Source organism: Caloenas nicobarica, chromosome 29 (genome assembly GCF_036013445.1).
Source record: "Caloenas nicobarica isolate bCalNic1 chromosome 29, bCalNic1.hap1, whole genome shotgun sequence".
Classification (NCBI taxonomy): domain Eukaryota; kingdom Metazoa; phylum Chordata; class Aves; order Columbiformes; family Columbidae; genus Caloenas; species Caloenas nicobarica.
In genome coordinates, this window is record NC_088273.1 from 2,619,029 (window position 1) to 2,638,009 (window position 18,981).

The 18,981-nt window shown below is 51.5% G+C and overlaps 1 protein-coding gene across 1 annotated transcript; it reads right to left on the reverse strand.

The window, feature by feature from the left end:
- Positions 1 to 10,910: 10,910 nt before the first annotated feature.
- On the reverse strand, positions 10,911 to 11,843 carry LOC135999600 (olfactory receptor 14J1-like). Its single transcript, XM_065653164.1, has one exon. The coding sequence runs from the start codon at positions 11,841 to 11,843 to the stop codon at positions 10,911 to 10,913; it is 933 nt and encodes a 310-aa protein (XP_065509236.1).
- Positions 11,844 to 18,981: the final 7,138 nt, after the last annotated feature.

Consider the following 18,981-nt stretch of genomic DNA (forward strand, 5'->3'; position numbering starts at 1 on the left):
CCAGTTTGGAGAAGCAGGGAGGAACTGGAGAGTGCAGGGCTGTGCCAAGGCAGGGGTCAGGACCTTGTGCACATGGTGTGGGATGCTGAGGGACCTGGGCTGCTCTGGCCCAGCAGCGCTGGGGAAGCTGCAGCAGTGTAGGAGTAGCCTGAGAGTGCTTGAAGGGTGCTTTCAGAGATGGTGGAGATTTTCTTCATGGTGGGAAAGAGAATAGGAAAGAAATAATGGCACAGAATGCAGCTGGGGAGGTCCAGGCAGGACATGAGGAGAAAGGAATGTGAGTGGAAGGGCAGTGCTGTGGTGGAGCAGGTCACCCAGAGGGAGTCTGCATCAGCCCAAGGCTTTGTGCTTCAAGGAAAAGCTGGGGAGGATGGGGAGATCTCAGCAAAGGAAGGAAGATGCTCAGACAAGAGCAAGGTGGGGCAGCAGGGGGGATGTCTCCAGCCTGCAGGAAAAGAGGTGCAGGTGATGGCACAGCATAGGACTGGCTGTTGTGGAGATGGTCAAGGGATGCAAAAAGGCTGAAAGCCCCCAACAGACATGAGCTCCTTCTCCCCTTAGCGATGGCCGTTGTCTCCACCTCTAGTGTCTGTGAGGAGACACCTTGTCCTTACAGCACAGGGGCCTCATGGCCTCCGTGTCCCCAGCCAGGAACCTGGGAGGTGTCAGACCATAGTCCTGCCCTTGGCCTTGCACAGCCCCACATCACACTGTCCCAGGAAGAGCCCTGGGCAACGTGGGAGGGATGGGATCTGATTTCCCAGGGTCTGGGGGTCAGGGCTTGGCCCTTTGGTTAATGAAACACATCCAGGTGTACTCAGCTTCAGAGCCACCTGTACTTTGCTTTTAGTGACTTGTCATCTCTGCCTCCAGTTTTCTGCTCTAACCAGCCCTGGGGATGGTTTCTCAGTCGTGTCCTTCAGTGGGACACATTAACATTACAAGAAACTTTGGAGTTTGAATCTGACTTTGACTAGTTGAGAAGTTTCTTCAATTCCTCTCAGGCTGTGAGGCTCATGGACTCAGCACCAAAGCCACCAGAGGGGTCATTAAAGTGCCTGGGGCTGCTCCTGTGCTGCTGAGCTGGGCTGGGCTCCTGGGACAGAGGGAGCTCACGGCAAGCGGCAGCGCTGCAGAGAGACAGCTCTGCCCAAGAGCAGCTCCTCTGCAAAGCGCAGCAGGGCTGAGGGCTCTGCCTGGGGATCTCAGGGAGACGAGCAAGGCAGAGAGAGATTAAAGGTGGTCAGGATGGGGAGGATGACTGAAAGCTCGCTGGTGGAGAAATCTTTCCAGCCCTTGACACGGTAAGTCTCTGGGTGCTGCAATGCAGCTGTAGCTCCTGGAGGCGTCTCCTAAACCTGGCACAGCCACAGCTTGTGGGATCTGTAAGGATGGGGATCTTGTCAGGCAATGTTGAACAGTTGTGAAGGTGGGTGAGCACCCAGGGGTGCCCAGGGCTGTCCTGCAGAGCAGGGTCCCTGCACCCCAGGGCTGTGCCGGGGCAGGGACTCTGCCGCCTGCCAGGGTCAGCGCTCAGCCTGCCCGGGGAGATCCCCACGGTGCTGTGGGGAGAAGCTGTGGGGGGAAGCAGCAAATTCGGGCTGGACATGGTCCTGCTATGGAGGGGGTGCTGCATGTGTCAGGGCTGCTTACAGCTCCAGATCACTTTAGGAGATGCCCAGGAGGCTTTTGAAAAAGCACAGCAAGACAGGGGCTCTGTGAAGTGGAAGGATCTTATTCTATCAGTCTTATACTCTGGGTTGTCTATGTGGACAATGGGAAACAGAAATTAATGTCTCAGTTCAGAAGGAGGCACAGAAATTCCAGAAATCTTGCTCTGAGAGGTGAATAAACCTGTGAGTATCAGAAATCAACACACCCTGGCTTACAGACAGCATCAGGATGACTTTTCCATGCTCATAATTGTTGGTCTGATGTTCCCATCAGAGTCGGCCCACACAGAGCTGCCCCTGGGCAGTGCCCGGCTGCTGGGAGGGGTCTGCAGGGCAGAGCTGAGCACACAGCGGCTGGGATGGGGTCTGTGACACTGACAGGAGGAGACTGGGCACAGAGACACAGCTGCAGGCAGGGACAGCCCCAGGCAGCAGAGCAGGGGCTGTTCAGGAGCTCTTTTGCTCCTGCTCTGCAGGTGGCTGCTGGGGGTTGTCTGCTGGGGAATGATCGGACTGTCCCTTTAGCACATCCCATCTCCAGGAGCCCTGACTCTGCTCTGCCTGTCCTGCTGGGCTTACCAGCTGCCCCCAGAAAGGCCCAGCTCTGCTGTAGGATGCCAGGAGTGCTGAGCCTTTCCTTGGGGTCCGCACTCTCCTGCCAGAGCCCTTTGCTTCTCTGGGTGAGGGGTCGTGTCCTGCTCTCTCCATCACATCTCCACCTCTGGGCTGGGATAGAGAAGAGTTTGCAGATCTGCCCTTTCTAAAAGGGCTCCTCTGCTCCAGTATGAGTCCAGTTTTTTGTATTAATTAGATTAATTTTTGTCTGATGTCATTTTCAAGGTAGCACAGGCAAAAGCACAGGACAGATGAGTGAAAGACTGATGGACACTGCTGCTCTCCGGACTAAGCATTGAGCCACAGAAAACTGAGCCATTTTGCCTGCCCTCTCTCAAGACTTTTCACATTTTCCCTCATAAAAATTAGGATTTCTCCTCCTTATCAGATATGGTGGCGGAAAATAAAGTATACAGATGAAATATTTATAAAGACATGCTATGTCTCTATTCTGCAGCCCACTCTCTACAGAATCATGAGTGCAGATATTGCACATTCCCATTAAAGCTGGACAGATGAGTAAAATCCTGATGGACACATCTGCTGTCTGACTGCACTGAGCCAGAGAAAGCTGAGCCTTTTTGCCTGTCCCGCCTCAAGACTCTTCACATTTTCAATCACAGAAATGAGGCTTTCTACTCCTAAAAAAACCCCACTCACCTGATGTGGTGGTAGAAAATAAAACAACACAGATCAAATATTTATATAAACATGCTAATTGTCTCCTGTGCCATCCAAGACTTTGAGAGTCATGAGCACAGATATTGAGGTTTTTCATTGAAGGTGGATTATATCTGCCATTCCTTGAGAACGTCAGAGGTGTCACAAACCAGCTCCCCCCATGTCCCCACTGCAGCAGAGCAAAGCTGGCTGCTTGGCAGCACAAGGGCAAAGGTCCTGCTCCTCACCACACGCTCAGCCATAACACATCAGAGAAAGGAAATGCATTTAAATAGGGGTGATGCCTATGAAAAATCATGTGGCTTAGCTCAGAGGGCTCTGTCCTAATTTCATGTTGCTTTTTCTTTTTTTGAACAGAGTGCATATGCCCAAAAGCAGCAAATGTCTAACAGCAGCTCCATCACCCAGTTCCTCCTCCTGCCATTCACAGACACACGGGAGCTGCAGCTCTTGCACTTCTGGCTCTTCCTGGGCATCTACGTGGCTGCCCTCCTGGGCAACGGCCTCATCATCACCACCATAGCCTGTGACCAGCACCTCCACACCCCCATGTACTTCTTCCTGCTCAACCTCTCCCTCCTCGACCTGGGTTCCATCTCCACCACTCTCCCCAAATCCATGGCCAACTCCCTCTGGAACACCAGGGCCATCTCCTTTTTGGGATGTGCTGCACAAGTCTTTATGTTTCTCTTTTTCATTTCAGCAGAGTATTGTCTCCTCACAGTCATGTCGTACGACCGCTATGTTGCCATCTGCAAACCCCTGCACTACGGGACCCTCCTGGGCAGCAGAGCTTGTGTCCACATGGCAGCAGCTGCCTGGGCCACTGGGTTTCTCAATGCTCTGCTGCAGACGGCCAATACATTTTCACTGCCACTGTGCAAGGGCAATGCCGTGGACCAGTTCTTCTGTGAAATCCCCCAGATCCTCAAGCTTTCCTGCTCAAACTCCTACCTCAGGGAAGATGGGCTTCTTGTGGTTAGCGCCTGCTTAGCATTTGGGTGTTTTATTTTCATTTTTTTCTCCTATGTGCAGATCTTGAGGGCGGTGCTGATGATCCCCTCGGAGCAGGGTCGGCACAAAGCCTTTTACACGTGTCTCCCTCACCTGGCTGTGGTCTGTCTGTTCATCATCACTGGCATTTTTGCCTACCTGAAACCCCCCTCCATCTCATCCCCTTCCCTGGACCTGGTGCTGTCTGTTCTGTACTCGGTGGTTCCTCCAGCAGTGAACCCCCTCATCTACAGCATGAGGAACCAGGAGCTCCAGGATTCAGTCTGGAAATTGATAACTGCACTTTTTCAATAAGAAACAGCAACAAACTCTCACCCTCTGCATAGCAGTTATAGGGTAACTCATTACATTCAATGTGTTTCTGGTTGTTGTTTTGGTTGTGTTTTGTCATAATGTTGTCATTCCTTTCCTAATTCACTGTCTGCCTTTTTTTCTGACCAAGTGTCTATGGAAATGAGGAGCCATTTTCTCTCTGTTTTTAAAAAGAATAAAGGGCTCTGCAGTGGTTTTTTTTTGTTTTATTTTTAAGGCCTTTTTGGAGCTGCAATGACAGTTTCTGTCTGTATTGGTGGAGAGGAACAGAGTCCCAGCCTGGCAGCACTAACAGGGAGCAGCAGCCCTTGGTCTTCCAGAGCTGTTCTCGTTCCACTCCCACACTCTCCTTCTCATCCCTTGTGTTGGTGCAAGGCCTGAGTGCTCTGGCAGCTTGGTCACCGTCCTGCTGTGTGTCAGTCCTGTGAGCGCAGGCAGGGACAGGCAATGGGCACTGCTGTGACAGAGCTGGCCTCCGTAACATACTTATATAAAGAAGAGTGATCTTCTTAAGGCAGTGCCTGAAGGCTTAGGTCTTCTTGCAAAGTTTCTGTCAAGAACATGCACAAGAAAGTGGCCCACAGATGAAACACCACTGTGCAGCTGCACAGTGTGTGTGTGCAGGGCTGGGCACACAGCAGTGTCCTCTCACAGCCAGGCCTCCTGCCAGAGACCTGCAGGACCAGCAGAGCAGGGTCTGGGCTGTGCCCCTGTGCACTGGACACCCCTTCGGAAGGAGCCTCAGGTCAATCATCATGCACTGGCCCCTCACAACCACCTTTTCCAGCACTGGCCTCTCACACACAGAGGCCAGCTCAGATGTTGACATCTGACAGAACCCTGACATTTCTGTGTTTGACTACGGGAACAAACCCCATTTGACCAGTGAGATTCATCCCAGCTGCCTTGGACAGGCTCATTGCATGTGTTCTTGTCTGCTACGTCACCCTTCCCATGATTCCGGATTGTGCTCTCAAAAGTGCCATAGAAACCAGAATGGTTCTGGGGTCCTTAGAAATAACACACCTCAAACCCATCTTCAAGAAGAGCAGGAATAGGAACTGGGAGAGTTACAGGCTGGTCACCCTACCTCCCTCCCTGGGAAAGGGATGGGACATGTCCTCCTACACCTATTTCCTGGAATGTGAAGGCGAAGGAAGGGATTGCGGAACCCAAATGGACAGGGGAAAGAAAGGCATGTTGTGTACACGATGCTTGCAAGGCCTCAGCCATGGTGTCCTTCTGGGCAGAGTGGTGCTGATGGGGCTCAAGAAGTGGATGCTGGGTGGGATGTTGAACCATTAAGCCCAAATATCATGAGTGGTATAAAGTCCTCCATGCAGCCAGTTACTAGTGTCATCTCTCAGTGACTGGCACTTGGGCCAACACTGTTGAACATCTTTATTCTCCCCCTCTAAGATGTAACAGAGTGCACTTTCATTGCCTTTGAGGATGGTGCAAACCTGGGTGGAGGCCTTGAGCAACCTCACTTGGTTGACCCCGCCCTGAGCAGGAGGGTGAGACAAGATGAGTGAGACAAGGGCTCTCTTCAAACCTGAGTTATTCTGTGATTTGAAAGAATTTTTGCCTTGGAGAGGTTTCTGGAGAGACAATAGGTAGAAGAATAGTAGAAAAAAAAGGAAGGCAAAAGGGGAGATAGAGAAGGTGTTAACAGAAATACAGCAGTTCCAGAGAAGAGTGCTTTTCATGCACATTGTTAGTAGAAAATATATTCGATGAATTTGAACAAAGTGAGGAAGCCAGATGGGTGTCTACAGCCTGCAGGGAAAGAGGGGCAGGTGTAGGACTGCGTAGAACATGCTTCAGTCTTGGTCAGGTCCTGGCGGCTAAAGAGGGAGATGGATGGGTGCTGGTATTATGAGGTCAGTTGTGTCTCAGAATCTCATAACCCAGTCAGAAGCGTGTGGCTGTGAAGGGGACAGTGAGATCAGTTCTGTCTCTGGAGGTGACAGGCCAGCAGTAGGGACATGGCTGGGAAAGAACCTCTGCCAAGGTACCCACAGGCCCTACCCAGGAAGAGGCCTTGGAGATGCGTTGTCACGTCCATCCCACCTGAGAACATGACGGGACAGCAGCAGGAACATGGTCGTGTCTGTCAGAGAAGCTGAAAGGCCAACAGCAGTCACGGGATTTAGAAGATCGTGGTGAAGTTACTTCTCTCTGGTCATGTAAAAAACCACAAGAAGCCTAACAGGTTGGGTTCCCTGCATGAAGGGCACTTTCTTAGATGGTCGTGCTCTCCTTGGAAGTGGGAAGAAGCAGGGAAGAGTCAGAAAGTGCAACTTGGGAGGTGAGGACTGGATATCAGGAGGAAGAAATGTGACTGGAAGGGCAGGGCTGTGGTGCAAGAGGTCACGCAGAGGGAGCTGGATCAGCCCATGGCTTTGTGTTCCAAAGAACAGCCAGTGAGGGTGCAGACACATCAGTGAAGGGACAGAAATGCTGGGGTGAGAGCAGGTGGGGAAGCCAGATGGGTGTCTGCAGCCTGCAGGGAAAGAGGGGCAGGGATAGGATGGTGTAGAACAGCCTGTGATGGAGATGGCAAAGGGAGCTGGCAAGGCTGGAAGGGACCAACAGATCCCAGGTCTCTGTCCCCTTGGCCATGGCAGTTGTCTCTGCCACTGAGGCCTAGGAGAAGACATGTTGTCCTCATGGCACTGGGGCCTCATTGCCTCCCTGCAGCCCCATGGGGAAGATGGAAGTTGTTGTACCAGTGCTGTCCTTCCCTCGGCCTTGCACACCCACATCCCACGGTCCCAGGAAGAGCCCTGAGCCGTGTGTGAGGGACAGGATCCCCCTTCCCAATGCCTGGAGGTCATGGATTTTCCTTTCTGCTTCAGAAAGCAAACCAAGGGGTTTCTCAGCATCAGAGATGAAGAAAGGACTAAAAAGGAGACCTCATGGTGGCTACAGCTTCCTCACAAGGGGAGAAGGGAAGGTACTGATGTCTTCTCTTTAGTGACCAATGAGAGAACCCAAGGGAATGGAAGATAGACGTGCCAGGGAAAGTTTTGGTTGGAGATGAGGAAAAGGTTCTTCACGTAGAGGGTGCTGGACACCGGAACAGGCTCCCCAGGGAGGTGTCACGGCCCCAAGCCTGACAGTGTTGAAGAAGAGACTGGACAACGTCCTCAGATACATGGTGTGAACTTTGGGGTTGTCCTGTGCAGGGACAGGAGTTTGATACAATGATACTTGTGGGTCCCTTCCAACTCAGGACATTCTATGATTCTATGAAATACTGGTTCAAAATTCCATATTTTCATTGTACAGCTGAGTTGTAAACATACACATCATGTGCATGTCCATTGTGTGCATGTGGTGAGATGAACCAAAGACAGCACCAATGCTATCAGCTATTCCTTGGGGTGCCATAAAGGTCAGTGGGATAGAGATAGTGTTCGGGGGTCTCTTCCAACCTGAGTTATTGTATGATTCCATGAATCTTCCCCTTGGAGAGCTCTTTCAAGACAGAATAGACAGAGAAAGAAGAAAAAAAAAAGGCAGACGCAGAGATATAAGTGTACCAGTGTAAACAGAGCACCTCCTCTGAGGAAAGATTCTCCACTCAAACCCTTGATAGGAAATCTATTAAATAAATTTGATGAAAGCAATGGACATGCACAAGATATGTATGTTTACAACTCATCTGTACAATGAATATGTGGACTTTTTACCTAGTATTTCATAGAATCGTAGAATGTCCTAAGTTGGAAGGAACCCGCAAGGAACATTGAATCCAACTCCTGTCCCTGCACAGGACAACTCCACAGTTCACACCATGTATCTGAGGACGTTGTCTAGTCTCTTCTTGAACGTTGTCAGGTTTGGGGCCCTGACACCTCCCTGTGGAGCCTGTTCCAGTGCTCCAGCAACCTCTGGGTGAAGAACCTTTTCCTCATGTCCAACCTGACCCTCCCCTGGCACATCTTCCGCCATTCCTGGGGTTCTGTCATTAGTCACTAAAGAGAAGAGCTCTACCCTGCCCGTCCTTCTCCTCTTGTGAAGAAGCTCTAGCCACCATGAGGTCTCCTTTTAGTCCTTTCTTCAGCTCTGATGCTGAGAAACCCCTTGCTTTTCTTTCTGAAGCAGAAAGGAGAAGCCATGACCTCCAGGCATTGGGAAGGGGATCCTGTCCCTCACACACGGCTCAGGGGTCTACCTGGGACCGTGGGATGTGGGTATGCTAGGCCGAGGGAAGGACAACACTGGTACAACAACTTCCAGCTTCCTCATTGGGCCTCCATGGAGGCAACGAGGCCCCAGTGCCATGAGGACAACACGTCTTCTCCTAGGCCTCAGTGGCAGAGACAACTGCCATGGCCAAGGGGACAGAGACCTGGGTTCTGTTGGTCCCTTCCAGCCTTGCCAGCGCCCTTTGCCATCTCCATCACAGGCTGTTCTACACCGTCCTATCCCTGCCCCTCTTCCCCTGCAGGCTGCAGACACCCATCTCCCTTCCCCACCTGCTCTCAGCCCAGCATTTCTGTCCCTTCACTGATGTGTCTGCACCCTCACTGGCTGTTCTTTGGAACACAAAGCCATGGGCTGATCCAGCTCCCTCTGCGTGACCTCTTGCATCACAGCACTGCCCTACCAGTGACATTTCTTCCTCCTGATATCCAGTTCTCACCTTCCAAACTGCACTTCATGACTTTTTTTTCCCTCTTCCTTTTTTTCCCATTACCAAGGAAAGCTCAGCCACCTGAGTAACTGCCCATCAAACAGAGAACCCAACCTGTTAGTCTTCTTGTCATCTTGCACTCGAACAGAGGGAAGTAATCTCACAATGATCTTCTAAATCCCAGGACTGCTGCTGGCCTTTCAGCTTCTCTGATAGACACGACCATGTCCCTGCTGCTGTCCCATCATGTTCTCAGATGAGATGAACATGACAATCCGTCTCCAAGGCCTCTTCCTGGGTGGGACCTGTAGGTACTTAGGCAGAGGTTCTTTCCCAGCCGTGTCCCTGCTGCTGGCCTGTCACCTCCAGAGACAGAACTGACCTCACAGTCCCCTTCACAGCCACACGCTTCTGACTGGATTATGAGACACTGACACACAGCTGATGTCATAACACACCATGCCCATCCATCAACCTCCTATGGCCCAGGACCTGACCAGATGAATGTATGCTTGTATTAGGGAAGTTATCAAATGTATATCCTACTAACGATTTGAGCACATAAACATCCCAGTGCTGCATCCAGGTAGATTCCTCTGGTATGTAACATCCAACATGAAGTGACCTCTAGACACTGTCTGCCCCACAGGCCTTCATGGAAGCTCAAGGAATGTCTGGTTATTTTTCACTTGGGCTCATCTAACCTCGGGTTCCTGTCACCTCACAAACATGATGTGCATGCTAACGGCTCATCGGTTCAATGAAAACCTCCTGTTGCCACTCCCAAGCGACGGGAGGTACCTCAGCCCTAAAGTGTGTCCCCCTGCTCTGTCTTCATCTGAAATGTCCCACGTCATGTGGAATGGGCAGAGAGATCTCAGTTCAAGGAAGGACAACCCAGTGCTGCATTCATGTGTTTTCCCGTGGGATGTTCCTCCCAACATGAAGTGACCTCGAGACACTGTCTGTCCCCCAGTCCTTCACGGAAAACCCTGGAATAGCTGATGGTGTTTTGGCTCACTAGGGTTCATGTCAACTCACGTACATGATGTGCGTGCTCATATCTCATCTGTACAAAGCAAACATGGACTGCTGAACTACTCATTCAGTGTCCATCCATGGAGGGAAGAACAACCTCTGTGGGTGAGAGGCCAGTGCAGGAAATGGTGGTTGTGAGGGGCCAGTGCATGATGATTGACCTGAGGCTCCTTCCGAAGGGGTGTCCAGTGCACACGGGCACAGCCCAGCCCCTGCTCTGCTGGTCCTGCAGGTCTCTGGCAGGAGGCCTGGCTGTGAGAGGACACTGCTGTGTGCCCAGCCCTGCACACACACACTGTGCAGCTGTACAATGGTGTTTCATCTGTGGGCCATTTTTTGGCATGTTTTTGGGAGAAGCTTTGGAAGAAGACTTAAACTTTGAGTCACTGCCCTGAGGAGATCACCTTTCTCTGTGGAAACACTGTTCTGATGTCCAGCTCTGTCACAGCAGTGCCCACTGCCTGTCCCTGCCTGCGCTCACAGGACTGACACACAGCAGGACGGTGACCAAGCTGCCAGAGCACTCAGGCCTTGCACCAACACAAGGGATGAGAAGGAGAGTGGGGAAGTAGAACGAGAAAACCTCTGGAAGACCAAGCGCTGCTGCTCCCTTGCAGTGCTGCCATGATGGACTCTTTTCCCTATCTCCCATGCACAGAGGAACCATCTCTGCAGCTCTAGAAAGGCTTTGCAGGAAGGACATAGTGAAAAACAAGTCATTACAGGAACCTTTGTTTTGTTTAGAGACAAGGAGAATACTGCTCCTCATTTACATAGCCAGTGCTTATAAAAGAAAAGGAGACAGTGGATTACAAAGGGGATGACAACATTATCACAATAAGAAAACAACTAATAACAACAAAAAATCCGGATAACAGTTTGGGCCTGTAATTAACTACATTAAAACTCCTATGTAGAAGAAGATGGACTGTTTATTGCTTCAGAAAACACTGAGATATGAGTTTCCTCAGGGCATCCTTGAGCTCCTGGTTCCTCATGCTGTAGATGAGGGGGTTCACTGCTGGAGGTAGCACCGAGTACAGAATGGCCATCACTAGGTCCAGGGATGAGAAGGAGATGGAGGAGGGCTTCAGGTAGGCAAAGGAACCAGTGCTGATGAACAGAGAGACCACAGCCAGGTGAGGGAGGCAGGTGGAAAAGGCTTTGTGCCGTCCCTGCTCAGAGGGGATCCTCAGCACGGCACTCAAGATCTGTACATAGGACATCACGATGAACACAAAACACATAAAAGCTAAACAGGCACTGACCACCATAAGCCCAAGTTCCCTGAGGTAGGAGTTTGAGCAGGAGAGCTTGAGGATCTGGGGGATTTCACAGAAGAACTGGTCCACAGCATTGCCCTTGCACAGTGGCAGTGAAAATGTATTGGCCGTGTGCAGCAGAGCATAGAGAAACCCAGTGGCCCAGGCAGCTGCTGCCATGTGGACACAAGCTCTGCTGCCCAGGAGGGTCTCGTAATGCAGGGGTTTGCAGATGGCAATGTAGCGGTCGTAGGACATGACTGTGAGGAGACAATACTCTGCTACTGCCAAGAACGCAAATGAGAACAGCTGTGCAGCACATCCTGTGTAGGAGATGGACCTGGTGTCCCATAAAGAATTTGCCATGGATTTGGGGAGAGTGGTGGAGATGGAGCCCAGGTCGAGGAGGGAGAGGTTGAGGAGGAAGAAGTACATGGGGGTGTGGAGGTGCTGGTCACAGGCTATGGTGGTGATGATGAGGCCGTTGCCCAGGAGGGCAGCCAGGTAGATGCCCAGGAAGAGCCAGAAGTGCAAGAGCTGCAGCTCCCGTGTGTCTGCGAATGGCAGGAGGAGGAACTGGGTGATGGAGCTGCTGTTGGACATTTGTTGCTGATGAGCATGGGGCACTGTCACAGGAGCAAAAGACAGTGACAAGTTAGGGGAGACTTCTCTGAGCAAAATCAAAGCCATTGCTTATGCACCCTCCCCCTGCTCCACACCCCTTGTCCTTTTCCAGACCTTCCTTCAGCTCCGTGGCTGAGCCCTGGGTGGTGCTGGCTGGAGGTGCCGTGAGGAGCAGGACCTGTGCCCGCTGGCTGCCCAGGAGTCAGCCCTGCTCTGCAGCAGGGGGTCATGGGAACGGGGGCAGGGGCCAGACCTGCGGTTCAGCTGTGTCAGATGGAACCGTTCCTGCTGCAGAAGGGCCTGTCAGCATCTGCTCTCCCAGTGATAAGGAACCAGGATTACACAAGGCAGTTTGAGATTTTTGGTTTTTTACAGCTTCCTGCAATTGCCCTGGAGAATGTTCTTCTGTCTCAGAAACCCTCAGCATTTCTGCTCCATGTCTGTGGGTCAGTGCAGATTAAGGGGACCTGGTCTGTCCCTCTGTCTTGCTCCAGCTGCCCTGGGCTGGCACCTTCCTGAGATGGAGGCTGATCACACTGCCATGTTACCCTGAAAAGCCACCAGGCCCTGCTGAGAGCAGAGGGACCCACCTATGATCATGACAAGTCTCATCCTTTCCTAAGGTCTCAGCACCCCACGTTTAGCCCAGGACACACATGGCTCATTTCACAAACCAAACGGCAGTTTCGCTGTTGTAGCATCTCTGTGTCTCTCCATGGGGCTTAAGATAACACTAAGGTGTTACAGCACAGGTTTGCATCCTGGTGGGGAGCTCACAGCTTGGATGGAAACCTCAAGGAGATAGCAAATGTCCTAATAATGGCATTTGATTAAGGGAGACTCAGCTCATTCCCCAGCCCCACAGACTGCATTGCCCACACCCCACAGGTCAGAGGAAAGCTGGGACACGTGTTCCCATGGACACACCTGCAGGAAAGGACCCACAAGATCAGGCTGTGACTCTGCAGCTGAAACTCCCATCCCCAGAGAGCCTGACAGCAAGAACAAGATCACAACAACAGTGACCCAGAGCAGTGGAGCAAGAAGGAAACTGTGGTGAGGGTGGGTGTGAGAGAGGCCAGGGCAGAGGCAGCCGAGCACTCAGACAGCGTCACCCTTCCCCAGCTGTGCAGCCACCTCCCACACACCAGCATTGCCTGGCAGCTGCTCTCAGCCCCTGTGCTCTGCAGAGGGAACTGGAGCTCTGGCTGCACAGGAGCTGCTTCATGCCTTGGAGCCCCCGGCCCTGAGGGCAGAGGCTTTGCTGGGTGGGAGAGGAGGCGAGGGGGCTGCTCACAGGAGGGATCTGCACTGCAGGGGATCATACCGAGTTTTCTGTGTTCTCCCTCCCATAACACTTCTGGGATTAGTTTCCTCTCATTTCTGATCATTTCCCTGCTGCTTGGAGATCCTCCCCCCGGGGAGGTGTTTCCCTGTCCATGTCTTTTCCCTGTCAGCACTCACAGACCCCATCCCACCCTCTGTGCCCTCACCCTGGCCCTACAGAAACCTGCCTGTTTGCAGGGCACTGCCTGGGGGCATCTTCCTGTTTGCAGGTTGGGAAACAGGACAGGTCAGATTAAAGCTGATGGGTCCAGTAAAGGTGATGCAGGTGCTGTCCACAGGCAGAGGGGTGGTGAAGGGATGTTATGAGCCTTCCGGCAGACGTACTGATCACTCAAAGTTGCAGTTCAGGAATCTCAGTGACTTTTTAAGCATGAGGGCTCATTTTCATTTTATCCCTTCCTGCAGCCCCCCACCCCTTGGGATAGGAAACTGAAAAGACAGGGTCAGGAAAGGTCATTATCTTTCTGGTAGTCCTCGCATTGGTCTTGTCCTTAGGGCATCCCCTTGGAAAAACGCTGGGGGTGATCTGGAGCTGTGAGTAGCCCTGACCCACAGAGGACTCTCCACAGCAGAAGCACCTTTCCTGCCCTGATACCGGTCGCTTCTTCTGCCCACAGCTTCTCCCCACAGCACCATGGGGATCTCTCCGGGCAGGCTGAGCGCTGACCCTGGCAGGTGGCAGAGTCGCTGCCCCGGCACAGCCCTGGGGTGCAGGGACCCTGCTCTGCAGGATAGCCCTGGGCACCCCTGGGTGCTCCCCCCTGCACTCACCCTCAGCAGAAGGTGCCGTCATGCCCCATCCCTCTGACAGTGCAGCAGGGAAGCACTGCTCTGGAGCATGTTCTTCTCTACAACTGATACACTGTGAGAAACACCTGACAGATCCTGTCAACTGTGAGATGTACCACCTTTAGGAGATCCCTCCAGGAAATGCAGCTGCGTTGTCCTACAGACAAAGACTTACCATGTCAGGACTGTGAAGATTTGTCTCTCATCAAATCCTCAGCAACCTACCACTCCACATTGCCTTTAATCTCTCTCTGCCTGGCTTCTGTCCAGCATCTCCAGGCAGAGCCCTCAGCCCTGCTGCGCTTTGCAGAGGAGCTGCTCCTGGGCAGAGCTGTCTCTCTGCAGCGCTGTCACTTGCCATGAGCTCCCTCTGTCCCAGGAGCCCAGCCCAGCTCAGCAGCACAGGAGCAGCCCATGATGTCCCTTTCTCTGTTCCCTGTGGGCTCCTCCAGGTGTCTCTGGGGCTCCAAGGGCTCAACTTTGAAACAACCTGAAGTAATCAGTGATGTTGATTCTCTCTCCTCTGCACAGACACTTCTTTCCAGCATTGTATTCTTCATATTAAAAAATAATCGGTATGAGAATCATCTTTTCTTGTCCCATCATTAGACAGGACATCAGTAATATTACAGCCATGTATCTAATTTCTGCAGGCTAGGAGAGGAATCTCTTCAGATGAATGAATTTATGCATTTTATTTTGGTTTTATATTCCTTTGTCTAGAGAGACATTCAGCAATCTTTTGACCATGTCATGTCTCTGCTCTGAGGCAAAGCCTTTGCACACATGACGTCTTCAACACTTGGTACCAGGTTTCCTTGTGGCAGGTCAGAGCTGGGCTGGTGCCACAGCTGGGGTGGTTCAGCCCAGATGTGAGGCAATGTCCTCAGCCAGGGACCTAACTGGCTGAGCTGGAGCTGTCAGTGTTGCAGACAGAGCTGTGACACGGATGGAATAAACTGCCAAGGCAGGGTGGCAGAATCTAGTTCATCTGGTCTTGAAGGACAGCAGCCTCCAAGCACAGCAACAGTCCAGATGAAAATTCAGTCTAGACCTGTAAGGATATTCAAGAGCCACATAATGAGCCGTTCCTACTTCAGGAACAGTTAAAGGAGAAACAAAGACACCGTGTGGCCACTGATGAATTTAATAAGAGAAAGAGGTGAGAGTCTCTGTGTCCTCTTGTCCTCCATCTTCACCAGCAAGTTCTCCCAGGCCACTGTGACATGAGACAGGAATCTGGAGGAAAACAACCAGCAGTGGATGGGGTCACTGGAACTAACACAGTCCTGACCAGTCTATGGGACAGGAGGGGCAGCATCCCAGGAGCTGAGACAGCAGGACCATGTCACAGGGAGGCCACTCTCCACCATCTCTGAAAGCTCATGAAGACTGGGGGGACTCCCTGACCACTGGCAGCTCTCACACAGTGTGTGCACTTTTCAAAAAGGGCCAATGGGTGAGCAGGGGAACTCAAAACTGTGCACCAGAGCATGTGCATGGGGACCCCATTTCTGGGTGTCTGAAAGAGAAGGTGATGGGGTTTACCCAGGGTAGGTTGTGCCTGTCCGCCCTCTTTGCTTTTTGTTAGGAAAGGACAGGGTTGTTGGTTGTGGGGAGAACACTGATGGTCTGTTACCTGGAAGTCAGGAAGACATTCATCATCATCCCCTGCAATATTAGAGTGTCCAAGGTAGGATATTATGGTCTGTGTCAGTGTGTAAGTCGATGAGTAAAAAGCAATCTGGATGGTTGGGCTTGGAAAGGTGCTATAGGAAGGGAGAAACTTTGCAGTCATGAGGACAGTCAAGCACTGGAATCTGTTTCCCAGGCATGTGCACTCACTCTGTCCCAGAAAGTGTCCAAGATGTGTTTGGATAAAGCCCTGAGTCATCTGGTCTGACCCTCCTTTGAGCAGGAGGTTGGTCAAGACACCTCCCAAGCTCCCTTTGAGCCTGGATGACACTGTCCTTCCTTCCCCTTTGTATTTTCAATTTAGGGAGAGCTCTCAAGTTCTCCCTGACCACAGAAATAATTCACATGAGGTGCAGGGCTGCTTTACAAGTACCCGAAGCATGCCAGACCACAACTTTTGCATCCCTTTTCATTTGCCCCAACCCAGGGTCTCCTCTTTTTTGCTCTCCTCATGCCCAACTCCTTAATGCTTTTAGAGCAGGTTGCTCAAGAGGTGTCAGCATCCATGTACGGAGTCTGCACATCAGCCAGACATCAAAGTCACCATCAAGAGTCTTTTACCCCAGGAAGGGGAAAACTTCCAATGCAGGCACCAAACCAGTGCCCAACCTGCCTGGAGAGCCAGGACAGTTGTGCCACACAACAGCAGCCTCTGAGGGAAGATGCACGTGATGGGAATTGAAATGGTTTCAACCCAAATCATAGAATCATAAGATCATAGAATCATTTAGGCTGGAAAAGACCCTTAAGAACATGGAGTGCAACCGTAAATCAAACACTGCCAAGGCTACCACTAAACCATATCCCTAAGCAACACATCTCCACATCTTTTAAATACTTCCAGGGATGGAAGATAAAATTCTGACCTGGCAGGACACCATTAAGTGCAGTTAGACGTAAGATACTTGTCATGCCTGTGAGTTCAGACCTCATTGGCAGAATGTCTCAGAACCCCTCAGTGAGGAGGACAGGGTGTTGGGGAGATGGGAGCATGTTTCAATTTCCCAGATCCCAGGACAGAGCCTAAGCCATCCTTCCCTTCAACTCTGGCATCCAGTTTCTTAAGATGCAAATCTGGTGGGCCTTCTGTGGATAATCATGTTAAAAGGAATGAATAATCCTTCAGGTGTTTGTGTAATTTCTTTAAGTGTGTCAGTACAAAAAAAAATTAGAAGAAATATTAATCTGCCTAAATATAATTATCTCCCACATTTCACTCTGCATCAGTGGTAGCCCCACTAGCAGTGCAAATCAAATAGCTATTTGCAGTATAAAGCATGATACCCTATCTATAAGTACACATCTAAGTGGTTCAGATGAAGGGTGGTCTGGCAAAAGTCACCCTTTGTGTCCCCAGGTGCACGGACACTGCTCATGTGCCTCTGCAGAGTGGGGCAGAAGCTGGATCCCCTTCTCAGGACAGACTCCTTCCAGGAGAGACACAGCCACAGGGGTAACTCATCAGGTCTTCATGGCATTTCACTCAGCATCAGCTTTGACATCTTGGGTGCTTTCCTGTGACTACCCTTTCTGCACAAATGATCGTAAAAAGACAACTGGAAATATGGAAGGAAGAAAGGCCTCTTTTGGGCTAATCGTGTATGGCAGTGACTTTCCCATCTTGTGGGCATGGCTGTGTCTGGGAGATGGGGAATGGCTGCTGCCTGGGGTGGCTGCTCACACTGACCACAGGCAAAGCCTTGAAAAACATTTGAGAAAAATCTACCGAGCCCCAGGGGTCAGGGCTCAGCCATTCTGGTGATAAACAAACATCAAGGGCTGACATGGCATCAGAGCCACCTCCACATTGCTCTCACCACCTGTAACCAGTGTCTCCAAGTCTTTCTTTCACCAACCTCCAGGAACACGGGCCTCGACTGCTTGTTTCATTCACAGTTGAGTCAGTGACGGCCCTTCATGGGGTCCCAAATGCCCTCAGAAACTTGGGTTTCGCTTCTGCCTTTCACTTCATCAGAGGTTTGTTCATTCTTTCAGCAGCTGCAGTTCAGGATCATGGCAGCAGAGGGCTCATTAACATCCAAAATGAGCCAAGGCTCTGTGCAGCATTTTCCTGAAGGCTTCAAGTCTGGTGTGGATGATTAGGGAGATTTCAGGAATAGCCAAACAGAGAGCATTTCCATAATAAGTAGCAATAAAGCCACATTTCTTCTATTTCCTTCCATGCTCACCCTTCCCTCCCTTTCCAGAACAGGTGGTATCAGCAGCCTCCAGTTCATATTGATGTGGAGCGTCTCCTGATTCAGATAGAATATGTCAGAAGAGTGCGTGCCTAAATCACCACGTGAGTGAGGAGGTAGTCCAGGACACCTCAAGAGGAGTCACACTCCTCTGGACCAAAGGGTGGGTGTTCCTGGGAATCTCAGCTGCCACGGCAGAGCCTTATTTGTGTTCGGGGAGCTGGTCAAATGACCCATCTCCTTTTCTGTAATGGTGTCTGAGTTTCCTCAAGTCACCCCTGACTTGAGCCCCATCCACTCCTGGGTGTTCTCCAGACTCCTGCATTCGGGAACAAAGTCCCGGGAGACCTTGCTGGTGAAGATGGAGGCAAAGAAGCCATGAAGTACCTCAGTCCTGTCTGATTCTACTCTTAGGAAGTTCAGCAGCAGGCCCACATTCACCCTGTCTGTTCTTTTACCCGAAGGAAGCTGTGTCAGCTCATCTTGCTGCCCCCAGCCTCCTCTGCAGGTATCAAGTCCAGGGCAGCTTTGGCATCATCTGTACATCCATGGGCAAGGCTTCTATAGTCTTCCTTTGCAGCTTCGCCTGCTTCCACCTCCTGCATGCTGCTTTTTAGCCCTGGAGCTCCATCAGTTCAGAGAAGCAGCCTCACAAGATAAATGCTTCTTTTCATGGATACTTGGACAGATCATTCTTGTGCTTGGAGCAGGCTGTCCTGTAAGGCTGATCAGATTTCCTGAGCTCCTTCACCCTTCAGACCTACTTCCATGGCACCACCTCGCCCGACATCCTCCAGTATGTCAAAGTCTTCTCTGGAGCCCACCAGCCTGTGCTCTGCTGCTGCCCTTCCTCCCTCCCCTCTGGTGCCTGGGACCCCACTGTTTCCTGGCCATGACAGCCAAGGAGGACACTGATGCTCTCATCTCTCACCAGCTCTTCCTTGTTTCCCAGTTCCAGATCCAGGTGAGCATGACCCTTGCTGGCCCATCAGGCAGCCGTGTTAAGCAGTTGTCCCAAGATCCTCTGGACTGTTGGCACCTGCAGATTTGCCCGGCCAGTGACTGTGAGGGCAATTACAGCTCCCCAG

Coding starts and splice junctions, on each gene's coding strand:
- LOC135999600 (XM_065653164.1), bottom strand. CDS start 11,843: ATGTCCAACAGCAGCTCCATCACCCAGTTCCTCCTCCTGCCATTCGCA.